The sequence below is a fragment of the Chlorocebus sabaeus genome, chromosome 25 (assembly GCF_047675955.1).
Source record: "Chlorocebus sabaeus isolate Y175 chromosome 25, mChlSab1.0.hap1, whole genome shotgun sequence".
Lineage (NCBI taxonomy): Eukaryota > Metazoa > Chordata > Mammalia > Primates > Cercopithecidae > Chlorocebus > Chlorocebus sabaeus.
In genome coordinates, this window is record NC_132928.1 from 60,254,755 (window position 1) to 60,280,835 (window position 26,081).

Genomic DNA, 26,081 nt, shown 5'->3' on the forward strand with positions numbered 1-26,081 from the left:
GCAGTCCACTCCTTTTACTTAGTATTCACTTGTATTTAATTATTTTTTTAAATTATACTTTAAGTTCTGGGATACATATGCAGAAAGTGCAGGTTTGTTACACAGGTATACACGTGCCATGGTGATTTGCTGTACCCATCAACCTGTCATCTACATTAGGTATTTCTCCTAATGCTGTGCCCTCGCTAACCGCCCACCCCCTGACAGGCCCCAGTGTGTGATGTTCCCCTGCCTGTGTCCATGTGTTCTCATTGTTCAACTTCCACTTATGAGTGATAACATGCAGTGTTTGGTTTTCTGTTCCTGTGTTAGTTTGTTAAGAATGATGGTTTCCAGCTTCATCCATGTCCCTGCAAAGGACATGAACTCATCCTTTTTTATAGCTGCATACTATTACATGACATATAACTGCCACATTTTCTTTCTCCAGTCTATCATTTATGGGCATTTGGGTTGGTTCCAAGTCTTTGTTATTGTGAATAGTGCCTCAGTAAACATACATGTGCATGTGTCTTTATAGTAGAATAATTTATAATTCTTTCGGTATATACCCAGTAATGGGATCGCTGGGTCAAATGGTATTTCTGGTTCTAGAGCCTTGAGGAATTGCCACACTGTCTTCCACAATGGTTGAACTAATTTACACTCCCACCAACAGTGTAAAAGAATTCCTATTTCTCCACATCCTCTCCAGCATCTATTGTTTCCTGACTTTTTAATGATCAGCATTCTAACTGGTGTGAGATGGTATCTCGTTGTGGTTTTGATTTTCATTTCTCTAATACTAGTGATGATGAGCTTTTTTTCATATGTCTATTGTCTGCATAAATGTCTTTTTAGAGAAGTGTCTGTTCATATCCTTTGCCCACTTTTTGATGGGGTTGTTTTTTTCTTGTAAATTTAAGTTCCTTGTAGATTCTGGATATTAGCCCTTTGTCCAGTGGATAGATTGCAAAAATTTTCTCCCATTCTGTAGGTTGCCTGTTCACTCTGATGATAGTTTCTCTTGCTGTGCAGAAGCTCTTTAGTTTAATTAGACCCCATTTGTCAATTTTGGCTTTTGTTGCCATTGCTTTTGGTGTTTTAGTCACGAAGTCTTTGCCCATGCCTGTGTCCTGAATGGTATTGCCTAGGTTTTCTTCTAGGGTTTTTATGGTTTTAGGTCTTATGTTTAAGTCTTTAATCTATCTTGAGTTAATTTTTGTATAAGGTGTAAGGAAGGGGTACAGTTTCAGTTTTCTGCATATGGCTAGCCAGTTTTCCCAACACCATTTATTAAATAGGGAATCCTTTCCCCATTGCTTGTTTTTGTCACGTTTGTCAAAGATAAGGTGGTTGTAGATGTGTGGCATTATTTCTGAGTCCTCTGTTCTGTTCCATTGGTCTATATATCTGTTTTGTTACCAGTACCATGCTATTTGGGTTACTGTATCCTTGTAGTATAGTTTGAAGTCAGGTACCATGATGCCTCCAGCTTTGTTCTTTTTGCTTTGTATTGTCTTGGCTATGTAGGCTCTTTTTTTTTGTTCCATATGAACTTTAAAGAAGTTTTTTCTATTTCTGTGAAGAAAGTCAATGGTAACTTGATGGGGATAGCATTGAATCGGTAAATTACTTTGGGCAGTATGGCTATTTTCATAATACTGATTCTTACTGTCCATGAGCATGTAATGTTTTTCCATTTGTTTGTGTCCTCTCTTATTTCCTTGAGCAGTGGTTTGTAGTTCTCCTTGAAGAGGTCCTTCACATCCCTTGTAAGTTGTATTCCGAGGTATTTTATTCTCTTTGTAGCAATTGTGAATGGGAATTCACTCATGATTTGGCTCTGTTGTACTATTGCTGTATAGTAATGCTTGTGATTTTTGCACGTTGATTTTGTATCCTGAGACTTTGCTGAAGTTGCTTATCAGGTTAAGGAGATTTTGGGCTGAAACGATGGGGTTTTCCAAACATACAATAATGTCATCTGCAAACGGAGACAATTTGACTTCCTGTCTTCCTATTTGAATACCCTGTATTTCTTTCTCTTGCCTGATGGACCTGGCCAGAACTTCCAATACTATGTTGAATAGGAGTGGTGAGAGAGGGCATCCTTGTCTTGTGCCAGTTTTCAAAGGGAATGCTTCCAGCTTTTGCCCATTCAGTATGATATTGGCTATGGATTTGTCATAAATAGCTCTTATTATTTTGAGATATGTCCCATCAATATTTAGTTTATTGAGAGGTTGTAGCATGAAGGGCTGTTGAATTTTATTGAAGGCCTTTTCTGCATCTATTGAGATAATCGTGTAGTTTTCATCATTGTTTCTGTTTATATGATGGATTATGTTTATTGATTTGTATATATTGAACCAGCCTTGCATCCCAGGGATGAAGCTGACTTGATCTTGAACTTTTTCATGTGCTGCTGGATTCAGTTTGCTGGTATTTTATTGTGGATTTTCACATCGATGTTCATCGGGGATATTGGCTTGAAATTTTCTTTTCTTGTTGTGTCTCTGCCAGGCTTTAGTATCAGGATGATGCTGGCCTCATAAAATAAGTTAGGTAGGAATCTCTCTTTTTCTATTACTTAGAATAGTTTCAGAAGTAATGATATCAGCTCCTCTTTGTACTGCTGATAGAATTCAGCTGTGAATCTGTCTGGTCCTCAGCTTTTTTTGGTTGGTAGGCTATTACTGCCTCAATTCAGAACTTGTTATTGGTCTACACAGGGATTTGACTTATTTATGGTTTGGTCTTGGGAGGGTGTATGTGTCTAGGAATTTATCCATTTCTTTTAGATTTTGTAGTTTATTTGCAAAGAGGTGTTTTTAGTATTATATAGTTCATTATATGATGGTAGTTTGCATTTCTGTGTGATCAGTGGTGATGTACACCCTTTATCATTTTTTTTAATTGTGTCTTTGATTCTTCTCTCTTTTCTTCTCTATTAGTCTGGAGAGCAGTCTATCTATTTTGTTTATCTTCAAAAACACAGCTCCTGGATTAATTGATTTTTTTTTTTTAATTTGGAGTGAGCATTTATTTGCACAACTACAACATGCGGACAAACCCAGGTGAGATGAGTGAGTCTACGTTTCCACCTACCAGGCTGACAAGGGGTGGCCCCAGAGGCCGGATGCCCAGTCCCCAGGCGGCCCTACTGCTCCTCCTCTCCGGAAGACTCTCTCTCGAACGTGCAGGCCGTGAAGCAAGCGTCCCGAGTCTTGGGGACAAGGGGATGCCCTGGTCTCACAGTCTCAAAGCTCAAAAAGTCAGAGCAAGGCAGCTCTGTCCTCGTGGTTTCTTGTGGAAGCAAATGAAGAAAGACATGGTTGGCTCGCAGCTGCTCCTCAGCGAATTCCAGGGGAACTACAAAGCTGTCCTTGCTCCCCTCAGGCAGCCGCCGCCCGGGATCTCGATGTAGAGGCTGACTCCACTCAGCACTGTTCAACAGTTAATGCGTTTGGCGTCTGTGAGCCTGGACTGGAGGTTGAGAATCCTCATCTTGTCGTTGGAGGTTACTTCCTCTGTTACATTCAGCCAATCATCGGAGTAGAATAAGTTAGCTGAAAGATTGTGATCCCTCTGACTATTCCCTCCCCACCTGGGATCTTCAGGGGTGGGTGAGGGGCATCAGGAGCACCACCAAGGCCCCGGAGCCCGGTTACTACAGCAGCGGAGGGAGAGCCTGGAACTCTCAGTGCTGCTGCCCACGGGGCTGTGCAGGCTTAGAAGCGGCATGGTGCGACTGGCGTGGATGGTGGCACTGGGTTTATCCCCTTCCTTCTCTCTGGCGAAGCAGTGGCTATTAAGGGTCTGCTGCGGGAGGATTTCACCATCCCGCCAGTGGGGTCTGAAACCAGGAAAACCTCCCCTGCGCCTCTCCCTCCCGCCGCCGCCGCTACTCGCCATTCGTGATTAATTGATTTTTTTTGAAGGGTTCTTCATGTCTCTATCTCCTTCAGTTCTGCTCTGATCTTAGTTATTTCTTGCCTTCTGCTAGCGTTTGAATGTGTTTGCTCTTGCTTCTCTAGTTCTTTTAATTGTGATGTTAAAATGTTGATTTTAGATATTTCCCGCTTTCTCCTGTGGGCATTTAGTGCTATAAATTTCCCTTTAAACATTGCTTTAACTGTGTCCCAGAGATCTGGTACATTGTGTCTTTGTTCTCATTGGTTTCAAAGAACTTATTTATTTCTGCCTTAATTTTGTTATTTATCCAGGTGAAGGTTGTTTTATTCAGGAGAAGGTTGTTCAGTTTCCATGTAGCTGTGCAGTTTTGAGTGAGTTTCTTAATCCTGAGTTCTAATTGGATTGCACTGTGGTGTGACAGACTGTTATGATTTGCATTCTTTTGCATTTCCTGAGGAGTGCTTTACTTCCAACTAGGTGGTCAGTTTTGGAATAAGTGCGATGTGGTGCTGAGAAGAATGTATATTCTGTTGATTTGGGGTGGAGAGTTTTGTAGCTGTCTATTAGGTCTGCTTGGTACAGTGCTGAGTTCAAGTCCTGAATATCCTTGTTAATTTTCTGTCTTGTTGAACTAATATTGACAGCAGGGTGTTAAAGTCTCCCACTACTATTGTGTGGGAGTCTAAGTCTCTTTGTAGGTCTCTAAGGGCTTGCTTCATGAATCTGGGTGCTCATGTATCAGTTACATATATATTTAGGATAGTTAGCCCTTCTTGTTGCATTGATCCCTTTACCATTATGTAATGCCCTTCTTTGTCTTTTTTGATCTTTTCTGGCTTAAAGTCTGTTTTATCAGAGACTAGTATTGCAACCCTTGCTTTTTTTTTTTTTCCCTTTCCATTTGCTTGGTAAATATTCCTCCATCCCTTTATTTTGAGCCTATGTGTGTCTTTACACGTGAGTGGGTCTCCTGAATACAGCACACCTATGGGTCTTAACTCTTATCCGATTTGCCAGTTGTGTCTTTTAATTGGGGCATTTACCCTATTTACAGTAAAGGTTAATATTGTTATGTGTGAATTTGATCCTATCATTATGATGCTAGCTGGTTATTTTGCCTGTTAGTTGATGCAGTTTCTTCATAGTGTCAGTGGTATTTACAATTGGCATGTTTTTGCAGTGGCTGGTACCAGTTTTTCCTTTCCATATTTAGTCCTTCCTTCAGGAGCTCTTTTAAGGCAGGCCTGGTGGTGACAAAATCTCTCAGCATTTGCTTGTCTGTAAAGAATTTTATTTCTCCTTTACTTATTAAGCTTAGTTTGGCTGGATATGAAATTCTGGGTTGAAAATTCTTTTCTTTAAGAATGTTGAATATTGGCCCCCACTCTCTTCTGACTTGTAGGGTTTCTGCAGAGAGATCTGCTGTTAGTCTGATGAGCTTCCCTTTGTGGGTAACCCGACCTTTCTCTCTGGCTGCCCTTAACATTTTTTTTCTTCATTTCAAACTTGGTGAATATGACGATTATGTGTCTTGGTGTTGCTCTTCTCCAGGAGTATCTTTGTAGTGTTCTCTGTATTTCCTGAATTTGAATATTGGCCTACCTTGCTAGGTTTGGGAATTTCTCCTGGGTAATATCCTGAAGAGGGTTTTCCAACTTGGTTCCATTCTCTCTGTCACTTTCAGGTACACCAATCATGTAGGTTTGGTCTTTTCACATAGTTCCATATTTCTTGGAGGCCAAGTTTGTTCCTTTTCATTCTTTTTTCTCTAATCTTGTCTTCACATTTTATTTCATTATGTTGATCTTCAGTCTCTGATATCCTTTCTTCCACTTCATTGATTTGGCTATTGATAGTTGTGTATGTTTCACGAAGTTCTTGTGCTGTGTTTTTCAGCTCCATCAGGTCATTTATGTTCTTCTCTAAACTGGTTATTCTAGTTAGCAATTCATCCAACCTTTTTTCAACATTCTTAGCTTCCTTGCATTGTGTTAGAACATGCTCCTTTAGTCCAGAGGAGGTTGTTATTACCCACCTTCTGAAGCCTACTTCTGTCAATTCGTCAGACTCATTCTCTGTCCAGTTTTGTTCCCTTGCTGGCGAGGAGTTGTAATCCTTTGGAGGAGAAGAGGCATTCTGGTTTTTGGAGTTTTCAGCCTTTTTGCGAGGGGCTTTCCTCGTCTTTATGGATTTATCTTTCTTTGGTATTTGATGTTGGTGATCTTTGGATGGGGTTTTCATGTGTATATCCTTTTTGTTGATGTTGATGCTATTCCTTTCTGTTTGTTAATTTTCCTTCTAACAGTCAGGCCCCTCTGCTTCAGGTCTGCTGGAGTTTGCTGGAGGTCCACTCCAGACCTTGTTTGCTTGGGTGTCACTAGCAGAGGCTGCAAAACAGTAAAGATTGCTTCCTGTTCCTTCCTCCAGAAGCTTTGTCCCAGAGGGGCACCCACCAGAGCTCTCCTATGTGAAGTATCTCTCGACCCCTGCTGGGAGGTGTCTCCCAGTCAGGAGGCACAGGGGTTAGGGACCCACCTGAGGAGGCAGTCTGTCCCTTAGCAGAGCTCAAGCACTGTGCTGGGAAATCTGCTGCTCTCTTCAGAATTGGCAGGCAGGGACATTTAAGTCTGCTGAAGCTGTGCCTGTAGCCACCCTTTCCCCCAGGTGCTCTGTCCCAGGGTGATGGGACTTCTATCTATAAGCCCCTGACTGGGGCTGCTGCCTTTCTTTCATATATGCCCTGCCCAGAGAGGAGTAATCTAGAGAGGCAGTCTGGCTTTGCCAAACTGTGGTGGGCTCTGCCCAGTTCTAACTTCCTGGCTGTGAGTGGAAAACTGCCTACTCAAGCCCTCAGTAATGGTGGATGCCCCTCCCCACACCAAGCTCAAGCATGCCAGGTCGACTTCAGACTGCTGTGCTGGCAGTGAGAATTTCAAGCCAGTGGATCTTAGCTTGCTGGGCTTTGTTGGGATGAGATCCACTGAGCTAGACCACTTGGCTCCCTGGCTTTAGCCCCATTTCCAGGGGAGTGAATGGTTCTCTCTCACTGGCAGTCCAGTATGAAGAATAACTCCTGCAGCTAGCTCGGTGTCTTCCCAAATGGCTGCCCAGTTTTGTGCTTGAAACCCAGGGCCCTGGTGGTATAGGCATTCAAGGGAATCTCCTGGTCTCCTGGTTGTGAAGACCCTGGGAAAAGCGTGGTATTTGGGCCATATTGCACTGTTCCTTATGGCACAGTCCCTCACGGTTTCCCTTGGCTAGGGGAGGGAGTTCCCTGACCCTTAGTACTTCCCAGGTAAGGTGATGCTTCACCCTGCCTTGGCTCACTCTCTGTGGGCTGCACCCACTGTCTAACCAGTCCCAGTGAGATGAGCAGAGTACCTCAGTTAGAAACACAGGAATCACCTGCCTTCTGTGTTGATCTCGCTGGGAGCTGCAGACTGGAGCTGTTCCCATTTGGCTGTCTTGCCAGCCACCCGTGTATTTAATTATAATTATTGATCTGATAGTTTTAAAATCTGTCATTTTGATATTTGTTATCTATTTGTTCAATTACTCTTCCTTTTCTGCTTTCTAATCAAGTGTTTAAAAAACAGTCCTTTTTATTTTCTTATATACTTTTTAGGAATGCCTCTGCATGCTTTTTTAAAAGCATTGCTCTGATTATAATATTTATACTGAATGTGTGGAATATCACCTTTGAAGAATTTTTTTTTCCTTTTGCTGGATATAGAATTTGAGGCTGATAGGTATTTTTCCCCTGCAGCATTTTAAAGATGATGTTCAATTGTTTTACAACATCCATTGTTTCTATTCAGAGGTTGGCTATCATTCTTATTGTTCTTGTGTATATAATAAGTTTTTTTCCTCTTGCTTCTTTAAAATTTTCCTGGCTTTGGTTTTTAGAAGTTTGTGACACGTGTGATTTTCTTTGAATTTACCTCACCTGGGTTTTGCTGAGCTTCTTGGATCTTTATGTTCATGTTTTGTACCAGATTTGGGAAATTCTCAGCCACTCTTTCTTCAAAGGTCTTTATTCTTTATTTTTCTTCTCCTACTTTATCTTTTTCTCTTCTCCTTCTGAAAATCAAATTTTACATATGTTCTAACACGTGCTGTTATATCATGTTACTAAACTTCTGTTTACTGAAAATTTTTTTCCTTTGTTCAGTTTAAATCATTTCTGTTGATCCATCTTGAGGCATCAGTACTTCTGCAGTGTTCATTCCACTGTCAAGCCCATTCAGGGAATTTAGGTTGTGTGTGTGTGTTTTTTTTTTTTTTTTTTTTTTTTTCAAATTTTTTTGTGGTGGGTGTGTTTGATTTCTTTTTTTAAATTATACTTTTAAGTTCTAGGGTACATGTGCACAACGTGCAGGTTTGTTACATATGTATACATGTGCCATGTTGGTGTGCTGCACCTGTTAACTCATCCTTTACATTAGATATATCTCCTAATGCTATGTCTCCACCCCATGACAGGCCCTGGTGTGTGATGTTCCCCAACCTGTGTCCAAGTGTTTTCATTGTTTGGTTCCCACCTATGAGTGAGAACATGCAGTGTTTGGTTTTCTGTCCTTGTGATAGTTTGCTCAGAATGATGGTTTCCAGCTTCATCCATGTCCCTACAAAGGACATGAACTCATCCTTTTTTATGGCTGCATAGTATTCCATGGTATATGGAATATATACATATGTGCCACATTTTCTTAATCCAGTCTCTCACTGATGGACATTTGGGTTGGTTCCAAGTCTTTGCTATTGTGAATAGTGCCACAATAAACATATGTGTGCATGTGTCTTTATGGCAACATGATTTATAATCCTTTCGGTATATACCCAGTAATGGGATGGCTAGGTCACATGGTATTTCTAGTTCTAGATCCTTGAGGAATCGCCACACTGTCTTCCACAATGTTTGAACTAGTTTATAGTCCCACCAACAATGTAAAAGCATTCCTATTTCTCCACATCCTCTCCAGCACCTGTTGTTTCTTGACTTTTTAATGATCAACATTCTAACTGGTGTGAGATGGTATCTCATTGTGGTTTTATTTGCATTTCTCTGATGGCCAGTGATGATGAGCATTTTTTCATGTGTCTGTTGGCTGCATAAATGTCTTCTTTTGAGAAGTGTCTATTCATATCCTTTGCCCACTTTTTGATGGGGTTGTTTGATTTTTTGTTGTAAATTTGTTTAAACTCTGTAGATTCTGGATATTAGCCTTTGTCAGATGAGTAGATTGTAAAAATTTCCTTCCTTGCTGTAGGTTGCCTGTCCACTCTGATGGTAGTTTCTTTTGCTGTGCAGAAGCTCTTTAGTTCAATTAGATCCCATTTGTCGATTTTGGCTTTTGTTGCCATTGCTTTTGGTGTTTTAGTCATGAAGTCCTTGCCCATGCCTACGTCCTGAATGGTATTGCCTAGGTTTTCTTCTAGGGTTTTTATGGTTTTAGGTCTAACATTTAAGTCTCGAATCCATCTTGAATTAATTTTTGTATAAGGTGTAAGGAAGGGATCCAGTTTCAGCTTTCTACTTATGGCTAGCCAGTTTTCCCAGCACCATTTATTAAATAGGGACTCCTTCCCCCATTTCTTGTTTTTCTCAGGTTTGTCAAACATCAGGTGGTTGTAGATGTGTGGTATTATTTCTGAGGGCTCTGTTCTGTTCCATTGGTCTATATCTCTGTTTTGGTACCAGTACCATGCTGTTTTGGTTACTGTATCCTTCCAGTATAGTTTGAAGTCAGGTAGTGTGATGCCTCCAGCATTGTTCTTTTTGCTTAGGATTGTCTTGGCAATGCAGGCTCTTTTTTGCTTCTATATGAACTTTAAAGCAGTTTTTTCCAATTCTGTGAAGAAAGTCATTAGTAGCTTGATGGGGATGGCATTGAATGTATAAATTACCTTGGGCAGTATGGCCATTTTCATGATATTGATTCTTCCTATCCATGAGCATGGAATGTTCTTCCATTTGTTTGTGTCCTCTTTTATTTCGTTGGGCAGTGGTTTGTAGTTCTCCTTGAAGAGGTCCTTCACATCCCTTGTAAGTTGGATTCCTAGGTATTTTATTATCTTGGAAGAAATTGTGAATGAGAGTTCACTCACGATTTGGCTGTTTGTCTGTTATTGTTGTATAGGAATGCTTGTGATTTTTGCACATTGATTTTGTATCCTGAGACTTTGCTGAAGTTGCTTATCAGTTTAAGGAGATTTTGGGCTGAGACAATGGGGTTTTCTAAATATACAATCATGTCATCTGCAAACAGGGACAATTTGACTTCCTCTTCTCCTAATTGAATACCCTTTATTTCTTTCACCTGCCTGATTGCCCTGGCCAGAACTTCCAACACTATGTTGAATAGGAGTGGTGAGAGAGGGCATCCCTGTCTTGTGCCAGTTTTCAGTGGGAATGCTTCCAGTTATGCCCATTCAGTATGATATTGGCTGTGGGTTTGTCATAAATAGCTCTTATTATTTTGAGATACGTCCCATCAATACCTAGTTTATGGAGAGTTTTTAGCATGACGGGCTGTTGAATTTTGTCAAAGGCCTTTTCTGCATCTGTTGAGATAATCTTGTAGTTTTTATCTTTGGTTCTGTTTATATGATGGATTACGTTTATTGATTTGTGTATGTTGAACCAACCTTGCCTTCCAGGGATGAAGCCAACTTGATCATGGTGGATAAGCTTTTTGATGTGCTGCTGGATCCGGTTTGCCAGTATTTTATTGAGGATTTTTACATCGATGTTCATCAGTGATATTGGTCTAAAATTCTCTTTTTTTGTTGTGTCTTTGCCAGGCTTTGGTATCAGGATGATGCTGGCCTCATCAAATGAGTTAGCGAGGATTCCTCTTTTTCTAATAATTTGAATAGTTTCAGAAGGAATGGTATCAGCTCCTCTTTGTACCTCTGGTAGAATTCAGCTGTGAATCCATCTCATCCTGCACTTTTTTTGGTTGGTAGGCTATTAATTATTGCCTCAATTTCAGAGCCTGTTATTGGTCTATTCAGGGATTCAACTTCTTCCTGGTTTAGTCTTGGGAGGGTGTAAGTGTCCAGGAATTTATCTATTTCTTCTAGATTTTCTAGTTTATTTGTGTAGAGGTTTTTGTAGTATTCTCTGATGGTAGTTTGTATTTCTGTGGGATCAGTGGTGATATCCCCTTTATCGTTTTTTCTTGTGTCTATTTGATTCTTCTCTCTTTTCTTCTTTGTTAGTCTTGCTAGTGGTCTATCGATTTTGTTGATCTTTTCAAAAAACCAGCTTCTGGATTCATTAATTTTTTGAAGGGCTTCTTTTATCTCTAACTCCTTCAGTTCTGCTCAGATCTTAATTATGCCTTCTGCTAGCTTTTGAATGTGTTTGCTCTTGCTTCTCTAGTTCTTTTAATTGTGATGTTTAAATGTTGATTTTGATATTTCCTGCTTTCTCCTGTGGGCGTTTAGTGCTGTAAATTTCCCTTTAAACACTGCTTTAGCTGTGTCCCAGAGATCTAGTACACTGTGTCTTTGTTCTCATTGGTTTCAAAGAACTTATTTATTTTTCCCTTAATTTTATTATTTACCCATTCAGGAGAAGATTGTTCAGTTTCCATGTAGTTGAGCTGTTTTGAGTGAGTTTCTTAATCCTAAGTTCTAGTTTGATTGCACTGTAGCCTGAGAGACAGTTTGTTGTGATTTCTGTTCTTTTACATTTGCTGAGAAGTGCTTTACTTCCAACTGTGTGGTCAATTTTGGAATAAGTGCTATGTGGTGCTGAGAAGAATGTATATTCTGTTGATTTGTGGTGCAGTGTTCTGTAGATATCTATTAGGTCCACTTGGTGCTGGACTGAGTTCAATTCCTGGATATCCTTGTTCACTTTCTGTCTCATTGATCTGTCTAATGTTGACAGTGGGGTGTTAAAGTCTCTCATTATTATTGTTTGGGAGTCTAAGTCTCTTTGTAGGTGTCTAAAGTATTGCTTTATGAATCTGGGTTGCAAGGGCCTTTGAAAACAGTATGCTGAGAATAGATAGGGCTCAGGGACAGTATCTCCAATTGAACTTTTAATGAACTCCCGTAGGCGCCAAGAAGGCGGGCAGATAAGGAAGAGCATAGAGACAAGGAACTGAGTAGAAGGTTACATCTGGGAAAAGAAAGTTTGTTTTGCATTGCGTTCTTTCTGCTGACGTGGGGTTTATGGAGTATAAATAAAGTGAGGTGGAGGCTCTGAGTGCGGCCGCCATGTTGTCTGTTTTTCTTTGTCTTTTGTGTCTGTTCGTTCTGCACCACCCCCGGCATGGACCCCAATACTGGGTGCTTGTGTATTGGGTGCATATATATTTAGGATAGTTAGCTCTTGTTGCATTGATCCCTTTACCATTATGTAATGCCCTTCTTTGTCTTTTTTGATTTTTGGTTTAAAGTCTGTTTTATCAGAGACTAGTGTTGCAACCCCTGCTTTTTTTTTGTTTTATTTTCCATTTGCTTGGCAGATCTTCCTCCATGCCTTTATTTTGAGCCTATGTGTGTGTCTGCACATGAGATGGGTTTCCTGAATACAGTACACTGGTGGGTCTTGATTCTTTATCCGATTGCCAGTCTGTGTCTTTTAATTGGAGCATTCAGTCCATTTACATTTAAGGTTAATATTGTTATGTGTGAATTTGATCCTGTCATTATGATGTTAGCTGGTCATTTTGCCTGTTAGTTGATGCAGTTTCTTCCTAGCATTCATGGTCTTTACAATTGGCATGTTTTTGCAGTGGCTGGCACCAGTTGTTCCTTTCCATGTTTAGTGCTTCCTTCAGGAGCTCTTGTAAGGCAGGCCTGGTAGTGACAAAATCTCTCAGTATTTGTTTTTCTGTAAAGGATTTCATTTCTTCTTCACTTATGAAGCTTAGTTTGGCTGGATATGAAATTCTGGGTTGAAAATTCTTTTCTTTAAGAATGTTGAATATTAGCCTCCACTCTCTTCTGGCTTGTAGTGTTTCTCCCGAGAGATCTGCTATTAGTCTGATTGGCTTCCCTTTGTCGGTAACCCGCCCTTTCTCTCTGGCTGCCCTTAACATTTTCTCCTTCATTTCAACTTTGGTGAATCTGACAATTATGTGTCTTGGAGTTGCTCTTCTCGAGGAATATCTTTATGGTATTCTCTGTATTTCCTGAATTTGAATGTTGGCCTGCCTTGCTAGGTTGGGGAAGTTCTCCTGAATAATATCCTGAAGAGTGTTTTCCAACTTGGTTCCATTCTCCCATCACTTTCAGGTATACCAATTAGACGTAGATTTTGTCTTTTCACATAGTCCCATATTTCTTGGAGGCTTTGTTTGTTTCATTTTACTCTTTTTCTCTAAACTTCTCTTCTCACTTCATTTCATTCATTTGATCTTCAATCACTGATACCCTATCTACCACTGGATGAAATTGGCTACTGAAGCTTGTGCATGCGTCACATAGTTCTTGTGCCATGGTTTTCAGCTCCATCAGGTCATTTAAGGTCTTCTTTAACTGTTTATGCTAGTTAGCCATTCTTCTAATCTTTTTTCAGGGTTTTTAGCTTCTTTGCGATGGTTTCGAACATCCTTCTTTAGCTCGCAGAAGTTTGTTTTTACTGATCGTCTGAAGCCTCTTCTCTCAACTCGTCAAAGTCATTCTCCATCCAACTTTGTTCTGTTGCTGGGGAGGAGCCGTGTTCCTTTGGAGGAGAAGAGGCACTCTGATTTTTCGAATTTTCAGCTTTTCTGCTCTGGTTTCTCCCCATCTTTGTGGTTTTATCTACCTTTGGTCTTTGATGATGGTGACATACAGATGGGGTTTTGGTGTGGATGTTCTTTCAGTTTTTTAGTTTTCCTTCTAACAGGACCCTCACCTGCAGGTCTAGTGGAGTTTGCTGGAGGTTCACTCCAGACGCTGTTTGCTTGGGTATCACCAGCGGAGGCTGCAGAACAGCAAATATTGCAGAATGGCAAATGTTGCTGCCTGATCCTTCCTTTGGAAGCTTCATCTCAGAGGGGCATCCAGCTGTATGACATGTCAGTTGGCCCCTACTGGGAGCTGTCTCCAACTTAGGCTACTCGGGGGTCAGCGACCCACTTGAGGAGACAGTCTGTCCATTCTCAGATCTCAAACTCCGTGCTAGGAAAACCACTACTCTCTTCAAAGCTGTCAGACTGGGACATTTAAGTCTGCAGAAGTTTCTGCTGCCTTTTGTTCAGCTATGCCCTGCCCCCAGAGGTGGAGTCTACAGAGGCAGGCAGGCCTCCTTGAGCTGTGGTGGGCTCCTCCCAGTTCGAGCTTCCTGGCTCCTTTGTTTACCTATTCAAGCCTCAGCAATTGCAGACATCCCTCCCCTAGCCTCGCTGCGGCCTTGCAGTTTGATCTCACACTACTGTGTTAGCAGTGAGCGAGGCTTCGTGGGTGTGGGACCCTCCGAGCCAGGTGTGGGATATAATCTCCTGGTGTGCCGTTTGCTAAGACCATTGGAAAAGTGCAGTATTAGGGTGGGAGTGTCCCGATTTTCCAGGTATCGTCTGTCATAGCTTCCCTTGGCTAGGAAAGGGAATTCCCCGACCCCTTGCACTTCTTGGCTGAGGCATTGCCCTGCCCTGCTTTGTGGGCTGCACCCACTATCTGTTAAGCCCCAGTGAGATGAACCCAGTACCTTAGTTAGAAACGCAGAAATCACCCGGTTTCTGCATCACTTATGCTGGGGGCTGTAGACTGGAGCTGTTCCTATTCGGCCATCTTGGATCCTCCTATCAGTTTATTTTTTTAAGTTTCCGTTTCTTTACTGAGATTCTCTGTTTATTCATTATATTCACCTTTTCATTTCTTACATATTAGACCTGTTTTATATTCATCTTTCCATTTCTTAAATATTAGACCTGTTTGTATCTAAATGCCAATATCCATGTCATGTTAAGATTGATCTGTTACTATTGAAGGCCTCTTTCTCTGGATTATGGGTCACGTTTTCTTGTTTCTTTAGATATCCAGTGATTTTTTAAAGTTGGTCAATAGACTGTGGATCTTTACCCAATATAAAAGTTGTAAGGAAATCTAGAATACACTGTTTTCCTTTAAAGGGTATTGAATTTTTTTCTGGTAGGCAGTTAAATTAGTAAGGAATCCTCTTGATCCTGTCAGACTTTGTTTTATGCTTTGTTAGGATGGGTTTAGTTTGTTTTTGTCCTTAGTCCTAGAGCATGGTCCTTACTCTAGCATGTGATCCATACTTCCAAAGCATGGCCTTTTTAGGGTTGTAAGTGGTTGACCAAGGTAAGCAATGAAGTATTCCCACTATAATTGGATTGGAACTCCAATGTCTCCAAAACTATGCAACCTTTGTAATCTTTTTCATTAACAGCAGCCACTGTCTGTTAGACCTTACAGAGCCTCTCTCTACACATGTGCACCCCAGGCCTTGCCAAGGCCCAAGGGAAACCCCTACATAGACTTTTGGACCATCCCTCCACATGACTGCTTCCTTTCTAGTACCCTGCCCTGGAAATTCAGCTGTCTCAGCAGCCCCAGACTCCTATATCTGTTTCATAAGCCCAATGGGACTAATGACTGCTTGATGCTATTGCTCCTCCTTCCTATACTATTGTCTGGAAAGTGTCACCAAGTTCAGAGCCAGGGTGAACATGGGGGTTACAGCATGTTTTTTCTTACTTTCAGTAATCAAGCTGCTGCATACATTTTGTCTAGCTTTATGGCTAATTAGGGCAGAAGGGTAAATCTGATACCAATTACTCCATCATGGATGGATGCAAAAGTCTCCAATTCAGTCATTTATCCTTTTATTATAATCAGATAATTTAATCCATCACTAATTATTTGTATAATTCATATTTTATCTTTATAATTTTTTATTTTCCTCTAATTTTTTATTTTGGTTCCCTCCACTTTTGAGAGTTATTTGCTATGATCTTATGCAGTGACATCTTTGCGTACCAATGCAGCCTATCATTTTGATGATAGTTCTGCTGTAATTTACCTTAAATTTTAAAAATATATTTTCTTGAATTTTTATTACACTAATAAACCTGGAACAATTTTAAAAATAATCATTTAAAGCATGACATAAAACTATCCATTCAATTTTTGAGCAAACTATGTTGGTTCTATCTTCAGTGCGTATACAGAGTCCCACTACCCTAATCTAAACCACTATTTTCTTCTGTTGCTGGATTGTTACAAAAGCCTAAAAACCCAGCCTCCTTCTACCTTGCCTCTCCCTCATTCAGTCTGTTTTCCACATAGCAGCCAGAATGATATTTCTAAAGTGGTGAATAAACTGTGTCACTTATGCTCAGAAACCCCCAATGGCTTCTCATCTCAAAATGAAATCCAAAGTTCCATGGCCAGCAAGGTTATATGTTACCTGATCCCTGCTACTTCCCTGACTTCATCTTCCACTCTTCAGCTACTTTGCTACAGCTTCACTTTGACTTCTTTGCTATTTATTGATCATGCCAAACACAATCCCTTCTTAGCTCCTTTGCTCTTATTGTTACCACTGCTTTTCTCCAGATATCCCATAACTTTCTCCCTCACTTCTATTTAAATACCATCCTTTCTCCTCACTACTGCCTTTATTACTCTCCTTCCCATATTTTCTTTTGAATCAGATCAGTCAGTCAATCAGTCTGTCACTTATTTTTATCCTGTCTGTGCAACACATTGTCCAATAGAACTTTCTGGAATGATGGAAATTTTCTGTATTTGCACTGTCCATTAGAGTAGCTGCTAGCTATGTATGTCTGTTAAGCACTTGAAATGTAGCTAGTATTACTGGGAAACTGAATTTTAAATTTTATTTAAATAGCCACTTATGACTTGTGGTTACTGTATTGTACAGTACAGAATGTGTGAGAGAGGGAATCTTAATTTTATTAATGCAACCCAGTACTTCAGTGCCTATTATGTAGTAAATAGTATGAATATCTGTTGAAAGAACAAAAGAATGGGGATACCTCTGTATCCTGTTGCTCCCTGAATCCTTGACTCTTTAAAAATATTTTAACTTTAAAATTGTATTTAATTGACACATAATTTTACTTATTTATGGAGTACAGTGTGATGTTTTGATACATGTACACATTGTATAATTAGCATATTACCTCAAACACTTGTCATTTCTTTACGATGAGAACATTCAAAAATCTTCTCATTATTTTGAAATATACATTATTGTTAACTGTAGTCACTCTACTCTGTAATAGAACACCAGAACTTATTCCTCCTGTTACTTTGTATCTGGACTCTTTTGATCTATAACTTCTGATTGAACACTTTTCTGTCATTTCTAGCAATTCCCAGACTTCCAGGTGTTTGGCAATGATTCTTTAGATCCAGGGGTCCTCTCCACAAAGTTCAGTTGTGTATCAAAGATCCTGAATAATCTTCTAAATTAGACTAGAGCATATTTGGCAAATAAGGGAAAAATGCAAGATGCAGGAAACAGATGAGGGAAATGCAAGATATAAGCTCGATCACAAAGCTTATATTTGGGGGAAGTATTAAATGAATGTATCTTTTCCTTTTGCATTCTAGCCAGGAATCCACATGAGGTCACACTTTTCCCAAGGGCAAAGAGTACCAAATCTGTCCTCTTTTTCTTCTTTATTCCTCCAAATAAGAGCTCTTTCAACTTTTGAAAATTCCCTGAAGATAATATTCATCATGAACTTTGAGGGAGCACGAAATAAGCCAGTACTACTAGCTTTTTCTTATGTTAAAATTATCATGGCTGTTATCTTTATCAGAAAATTCCTATGACTGAAAATCCTTATGGCTACCCTTTACAGTAGGAACTACAGTTTTGAAAAATGGGCTTAGCAGTTAAGTAACTTCTGAAAGATATTCTTAAAACTTAAGCGTGATGTATTTGGTTTGGATACTAGGAATGCAGGTAATGAGGCTGGCATTATTATGAAAAATTGAAGAGTAGGAAATGTATTCTTGTAGGATCCTATAAGCAGGGCTTGAAAACGTAGTTCTTGTTTATCTAAACTAAGTAAAGCTTATTTTTCTAATCAGCAGGAAAACAGAGATCCACAACAAGCTTTTCGATTATGGCTTAAAAAAAAGCACGAAGAGCAGATGAAAGAAAGAAAGACAGAAGAACTAAGAAAGCAAGAGGAATGCTTATTCTTCCTTAAAGGAACAGAAGGCCGGGAAAGGGCCTTTAAACAGTAAGTTAAAGGCAGGGCATTTCCCTCCTCCTCCTTCCTCATGGTCATTTTAAAAGTTATGTGATAAATTCAGATTGAAAAAAAAAACCCTCAAAATGTTTTCTCTTATAGCACGTACCTATTCAGTTTTAAATTCATGCCTTTAAAAATGTATAATTATTTAACTCCATTATATATATTACATATATGGAGTATTTTATATATATGCATACCAATTTTTCTTCAAGATACTTTTCAATACTTAAATTATTTCTTATGGCACCAGTGTGATAGCCTTTGATACCTTATCATTTATTGTTTGTTTATTTCTGTGAGAAATGGGTCAAAGATTGGTTACGCTTCTCTTACGTAGCCCTCAGAAAAACTGAATTTATCAATAAATGCAACCAATAAATGCACTGTATTTACCAATAAATGCAACCAATAAAAGTTGCATTTACCAGTAAAAGAAAGGTGGACTAAGGAGGAAAATCTGTATAGACCAAAGGAGATTTGGGTACATATTTTGGTAATTTAAGGCAAACCTGATTTTTTTTAGTTATTTGGGTAAGACACTGCATTGCCTAATTCTGACAATACAGATGTGTGGCTTCATATTTTTGCTAGCAAGCGTGGGGAGAGTTGGGGGACAAAATGTGAATATTGAGTCCAATTGTTTGAAGTTCATTTCCTTCTTTTGTCTCTTTTGCTCTTTCCTTCTTCTCTTCCTTCCTTTTTCTTTTTCTTTTTTTTTTTTTTTCTGTCACCCAGGCTGGAGTGCAGTGGCACAATCTCAGCTCAGTGCAACCTCACCCTCTCAGTTTCAAGTGGTTCTCCCACCTCAGCCTCCTGAGTAGCTGGGACCACAGGTGTGGACCACCACACCTGGCTAATTTTTGTATTTTTTTTAGTAGAGATGGGGTCTTACCATGTTGCTCAGGCTGGTCTCAAACTCCAGACCTCAAGTGATCCGCCCACCTTGGTCTCCCAAAGTGCTGGGATTACAGGCGTGAGCCACCATGCCCAGCCTCCTTTTTCTTTTTCTAACATACCCTTTTATTATAACAGAAACAGTAAATGTGCATTGTAAAAATGGAGCAGTTTCAAGTTACTTTTTCATCACCCAGAAATTGTGACTGTTAGTACCAGTGTGCATACTGTCTTAAGTATTTCTCTGTACATATATTTTCAATATCAAAATACTGAGATCATACTGTATATGTTATTCTGCAATCTGCTTTCCATTGACAATATTACCTAATATCCAACCCATATCCATTTATTCCCCAACTGACCCATAAATGAGTTACAGTTTATTTGCTTAAACTAGTAGCCAATTCAGAACCACATATCATCAGATTATGATATTTAGTTTCTTTTTTTTCTAATACACTTATTGTTTAGATTTCTGAAAAAAAAAACCCAGGTATATGTATGTGCATATATATACACACACATATATATACACACACACATACACACACAAACATACCACATATACACTTATATACCAGGTATATGTGTATATGCAGTTATTTTTGCTATTATTTAAACAAGGTTTAAGACTTGAATTTGTTAGAATGTGGACTTTTCCTACTTTTGATGTTTTCATGTTTGGCTTATTTTTCACTTTAAGAACTATTTTGTGGGCCGGGCGCGGTGGCTCAACCCTGTAATCCCAGCACTTTGGGAGGCCGAGACGGGCGGATCACGAGGTCAGGAGATCGAGACCATTCTGGCTAACACGGTGAAACCCCGTCTCTACTAAAAAATACAAAAAAACTAGCCGGGCGAGGTGGCGGGCGCCTGTAGTCCCAGCTACTCGGGAGGCTGAGGCAAGAGAATGGCGTAAACCCGGGAGGTGGAGCTTGCAGTGAGCTGAGATCCGGCCACCTCCAGCCTGGGCGACAGAGTGAGACTCCGTCTCAAAAAAAAAAAAAAAAAAAAAAAAAAAGAACTATTTTGTGGACTTAAAAGCTCTATAATTTACCTATAAGAAGAGTAAGGCAGCATTTCTGCATGACAGTATTCTTAACCTAGCTAAGTAATGTTTTAGAATACAGCTAGTTACAAAGTGTAAGTTATTTGGAATCTACCAAATAGTAAGAAATCCTATTTCTAAAAAAAGAATAGGACCTACCGCACACATAAAATAGTGTTTGTTATTAAAAAACCAATTAAGTTGGCAGTTCATCGTAAGACAGATAATTTCAAACATTTGACCCCAAATCTAACTATCCTTTCTTGTATGAGCCTTGGGTGTAATCTACATTTTTCAATTAATAGTTAAAAATTTGTGTTGTGACAGTATTTCATTGTAAAGAAATGTCTATTTATTTTGTCTATAGTAGTAACTTTATAGCATGAAGAGTGTATTCAGGTTGATACTCACCAAATCTGATCATGCCTCTTTCTACAGATGGCTAAGAAGGAAACGGATAGAAAAAATAGCAGAGCAACAAGCTGTCAGAGAGAGAACTAGACAGCTCCGACTAGAAGCTAAGCGTTCTAAACAGTTACAGCACCACCTATATATGTCAGAAGCCAAACCTTTTCGTTTTACTGATCATTATAACTGAAAGTTTCTATTAAATATTTCAGTGGGCAGCTGTTATCAAAATTTTGGATATGATTTCTTATGGTCTGTGTACTTTGGTTGTACTCTAAATTATGGAAATGGTATTTATCTTTTATTGACAGTGAATTTTTTTTAATACTAGAACAAAATAAATTTTTTTTTCTCACAGTGTTATAATGTGTTGTGCCGTCTCAGTCTGTGCAACCAATTAAACAAATGAACAAATGAATTCTATGTCCTTCTACTTCTAAATTATTAATGTTTCTAGCTGAAAACACAAGAAAGGTACAGATTTCTATTCATGCTTCCTATTATTGTTAAAAAAATTACAATGGAACATTTCTTAAGTTTGAAGGAGTGACTCCTTAAACAAGCCTGGTTCACGGCCTTAAAGTCCTATTTATGTCAACTTTGGATTTGAATAATCATGGCAAGCTAAGCAATAGGGTAGGCCTAATTCTACCTGTTAGTACCTTAAAAAACACACCCTATATGCGAGAGCTAAACATTGTGTACTCATGGATATAAAGATGTTCCCAGTAGACAAAGGGGACTGCTAGGGGGTGAAGGAAGAGAGCAAGGGTTGAAAAACTTAACTATTGGGTACTGTGCTCTCTACATGGGTGATGGGACCAGTCACACCCAGACCCTCAGCAACATGCACCATTCCCATGTAACTAACACACGAATGTATCCCCGAATCTGAAATAAAACTTGAAATGATGAAATAGCAATTATGTGTAATACTCTTTTAGGTATGTTACAAAATTAGCCAACTTTTATTGAGAGCTTAAAACATTTTAAAATGTATTATAAATGCTTTATATAATGTAATCATATATGACAACCCTATTAGTGTCATTCTGCAGAGGAGGAAACTAAAGTATACAGACATGAACATTTTGTTCACATAGACTGATCTGTATGGTTGCAAAATCCTTTCTCTTAGTTATATTATAAAGATTACACTCCTTGGTAGAATATGTGAGATATTTAAGAGTATACAAGAATCCAGTGTGCAGAGGAATAGTACTTCTGATACATGTAAGAGTGTGTAAGGGGTAGAGGACAAAGGTAAGCATACAAGTGTGATGGAGAATGGACAGTCACTGTAAGCATTCTGGCAAAGCTTTAAAAGACAAAGTTCTGGCTGGGCGCGGTGGCTCATGCCTGTAATCCCAACACTTTGGGAGGCTGAGGTGGGAGGATCACTTGAGGCCAGGAGTTTGAGACCGGCCTGGCCAACATGGCGAAAGCCTATCTCTACTAAAAATACAAAAATTAGCTGGACGTGGTGCCATGCACCTGTAGTCCCAGCTACTCAGGAGGCTGAGGCACGAGAATTGCTTGAACCCCAGAAGTGGAGGTTGCAATGAGCCAAGTCGTACCACTACTGCACTCCAGGTGACAGAGTGAGACCCTATCTCAAAAAAAAGAGACAAAGTTTGTTTGTTTGTTTTTCTGAAACAGAGCCTCGCAGTCACCCTGGTTGGAGTGCCGTGGCACATCTCGGCTCATTGCAACCTCCACCTCCTTGGTTCAAGCAATTCTCCTGCCTCAGCCTGCTGAGTAGCTGGGATTACAGGCGCCCGCCACCATGCCCAGCAATTTTTTGTATTTTCAGTAGAGATGAGGTTTCTCTGTGTTGGTCAAGCTGGTCTCAAACTCCAGACCTCAGCTGATCCACCTGCTTCAGCCTCCCAAAGTGCTGGGATTACAGGCGTGAGTTATGAGTTACTGCACCCAGCCAGTTTGATTCATTTTTACTTAATTTTTATATATGGTGTGAGGTAGAGTAAGAAAAAACAAACTGTTTTTCCTTCTATACTCTCAATACTCAGTACATCACTTCTGACACCAGATGTTTAGGTTGTTTTCCCCAAGACCAAACAATTTCCCCATTCTCTGCAGACACCAACTAGGTATTCTACAATTCAATTCTGACACTAGCCAGAGTTAATGCAGACCTTACACCCAGGCTCAGTCCCATGAAACTGCCCCCTACTTTGGACATCAATTGCAAATAACAGGTCCCCCAGTTACAGTTTCCACAGTAATTTGCTAGAATGGCCCACAGAACTCAGAGAAACACGTTTATCTCTTTTTAAAAGGATACAACTCAGGAATAGCCAGATTGAAGAGATTCATGGGGCAAAGTATGGAGGAAGGGTGGTGGAGCTTCTGTGCTCTCAGTACCTGCACATGTTCAACAACCTAGAAAGCTGTCTTAAACCTTTTGGGTTTTTATGGAGTGAGGGGCTTCATTATGAAGGCATGAATGATTAAATCATTGGCTACTGGTCATCAACTTAACCTTCAGGACTTCGCCCTCCCCTGGAGGTCTACTCTCTAATTACTAGGTTGGTTCCTCCTGGCAACTACCCCCCATTCAGGTCCCCCAGACATTAGTCATTTCATTAGCATACAAAGACACTCACAGCTTGGGGACTTGGGATGTTCCAAGGGTTTTTGGAGCTATGTGTCAGGAAGCTGGTACAAGACCAAAATATGTATTTCTTCTTCTATCACAGTATCACAGAGGTTCAACTTTTTTTTTGTATGTGTACATTCAGTTATTGCAGCATCATTTGTTGAAAGTCAGTTGGCCGCAGATATATGGGTTTATTTCTGAAGTCTCAATTCTATTCTATTGATCTGTATGTTAGTATCATCTGTACTTGTGCCAACAGCCCACTGTTCAGATCACTGCAGCTTTAGAGTAAGTTCTGAAACCGGGAAGTGTCAGTCCTCCAACTTTGACCTTTTCTGCATTGTTTTGGCTATTCATGGCGTTTACAATTTCATATGAGTTTGAAGGTCAGCTTTTCCATTTTTGCAAAAAGGCCTTTGGAATTTTGGTAGGGCTTTCAGTGAATCTGTAGACTGCTTTGGGTAGTACTGCCATCTTAATAATATAGTCTTTCAATACATGAACACAGGATTGTGGCAGGCCAGGTCTCACTCATGCAGGCCTCCATAACAACTGTTTCACTACTGACTGAAGGGTTAAGTTAAATATTAAAAGCCAGTCCCCTTATACAAAGGCTGGGATGACATAAAAGCCCATCAAGAGTTTTGCCTAGGCCTTTCCTGGGCCTTAAAGCATGACAAAATAATAAAGGAATTCTTCACAAGGCCCATTTAGGATTAAATAAGTTTTATTGTGGGTCTGAAGAAACTTCCCAGGCCTCCACATACAAGTTTATTGGGGGTCTGAAGGAACTCCCCAAACCTCCGTGATTTAGCAGGAGACAAGGGTAATCCCCCCAGCACCTGGACCCATTTAGATGAAGTAAATTTACTGAGGCTCCAGAGGAAGGTCTTCAGGACTCAGATCTTAGTTATAGATTAAAAGAAGTTAATCACTTACATCCTTAGATGAATGCACACTTACACATGGACATATAGCTTAGAAGGTATATAAGCTCTGGAAAACTTTGTAATTTTGAGTTGGTCTGGCAATAATTTCCAGGCCTGTAACCGGTTGCAGAAATGAAAACTCTCTTCCTCCCCAGTTCATTTGCATCTCGTTATGGGCCACGAGAAACAGCAGCCCGACGACCCTCAGTTTGGTCTGGGAACAAAATTTGGTGGGCCAGCCAGGAGAGACCAGAATGGAGCTGCATTTAGTGGCCAGTGGCTTGCAATGAGACGGTCTTCAGGGGGATCTCAGCAGCTGCAGGTGAGATTTTCCCAGGGACCCTCTTGAAGGCTGTCCTGTGCTCAAAAGTGCACATCTCTTACACTACTGGGTTAGAATGGAGATCAGGAGCGGAGGAACTCAAAGGGTGAGTTAACCAGATGGTATGCCGCTGGGAGTCTACTGATTTCCTATCTAGGCTTGTTAAGCCATTTGTCCGGCACTGGCAAGGGAAGCAATAAGGCTTGGTTATACACCCACTTTGCATTTTTATTGAGATCAGGTTTTGAATCTGTTTTGCCCAAGTGCACTTCCCCTTATGTTGTCCAAAATTTGTCTCCACTTGTTTGTGTATCTGTCTCACTCCTTTTGATACCATGTAAACTTAAAAATGGGAGGTATTGGGTCCATTTCTGCTGAGAGGCCTCTGGGAAGGAAAATATAATTTTTAGGAGCTCAATGGTCAGCTTAATTAAAAGCTAACATCCAAGATATGTAAATGTATGTGTGCACGTGTGCATGCTTGTATTTAAAAGGCCTTCATGTTTTTGTTTATTTCTCTCTTAGGACCTTGTCTTTTTGAGCAAAAGTTTTTTTCTTCTCGGTTGACTGAATTCTGTTTTCTTCATTAATAGCTATTGCAACAGAAGCTACTCTGAGTTTTTAAAGAAAAAGTGTAATTTAGACACTTAGAAATCTCATGTGGAAAAAAAAAATTTTTTTAAGTGCACTGTAAAAGCATCACATGATCTAGCCTCAGAATAATTCTACCTTTTTGAAAACCTCTTTCCTTTATAAATTACTCAGGTTATTTCTTTTTGCAGCATGAGAATGGGCTAATACATGTCTTTCTAGGAATTTGTCTGTAAACTAGTTTACCTAGTTTATTGGTGTACAGTTTTTCTTTATGTAAGGTTACTAATAATGTCCCCACTTTCATTTCTGCTTTTAGTTTTATGTGTTTTATTTTTCTTAGTATATGGCTACAGATTTGTCAATATGGTCTTTCTTTTTAAAGAACTTTTGACTTCTTTCATTATCTCTCTGTTTTTCTATTCTCTATTTTATTTGTCTGCACTCTAATCTTAATTTCCTTCCTTCTGCTCACATTGGGTTTAGTTTGTCCTTTTTTTTTATTTCCTTAAGGTGTTATGTTAGATTGCTCATTTGAGATCTTTTTTATTTTTTAAATTTAGCTCACTAACTCTTATCTTTATTGTTATTGACACCGTTAAACCAACAGTTGCAGAAGTGTGGCACTAGTTTGTGGTTACAAGAGTGTATGTAATTTTTTTAAAATTGTAACATGTGTAAAATTTACCATTTTAAATATTTTTTAAATGTACAATGCAGTAGCATTAAGTGGACTGACATTGTTGTACAATTATCATCACTGTTTATCTCCAGAACTTTTTTGTCATCCCAATCTGTAATTCTATACCACCAAATAAAAACTTCCCATTCTACACTCTCTCCAGGCCCTGACAACCACTATTCTGCTTTCTGTCTCTACAAATTTGTCTCTTTTAGGAATTCATCTAAATGGAATCATTTGATATTTGACTTTTTGTGTCTGACTTATTTTACTTAGTGTAATATTATAAAGGTTCATCTACACAGTAGCATCAAATTTCATTCCTTTTTAAGGCTGAATAGTATTTCTTCACATGTATATACCAGATTTTGTTTATCTAGTCATCCATCAATGGACACTGGGTTATATCCACCTTTTGGCTATTGTGAGTAATGCAGCTGTGAACACTGTTGTACAAATATCTATCCCAGTTTCTGCTTTCTT

The 26,081-nt window shown here is 39.6% G+C and overlaps 1 protein-coding gene and 1 pseudogene across 5 annotated transcripts in view; one reads left to right on the forward strand and one right to left on the reverse strand.

The window, feature by feature from the left end:
- Positions 1 to 20,820, forward strand: part of CCDC181 (coiled-coil domain containing 181) — a 34,226-nt gene extending 13,406 nt beyond the window's left edge. For 3 of the 5 annotated variants that reach the window (XM_007989587.3, XM_007989585.3, XM_037985986.2), the window contains 2 exons: positions 17,932 to 18,086; positions 20,485 to 20,820. In XM_007989587.3, coding sequence (XP_007987778.2) covers positions 17,932 to 18,086; positions 20,485 to 20,644 — 315 coding nt within the window. In that variant the 3' untranslated portion in view covers positions 20,645 to 20,820. The remainder of the gene's footprint in view (positions 1 to 17,931; positions 18,087 to 20,484) is intronic. The other 2 variants (XM_073011810.1, XM_037985985.2) reach the window with 1 other exon arrangement.
- LOC103230622 (ornithine decarboxylase antizyme 1 pseudogene) lies at positions 2,660 to 3,897 on the reverse strand (annotated as a pseudogene).
- Positions 20,821 to 26,081: the final 5,261 nt, after the last annotated feature.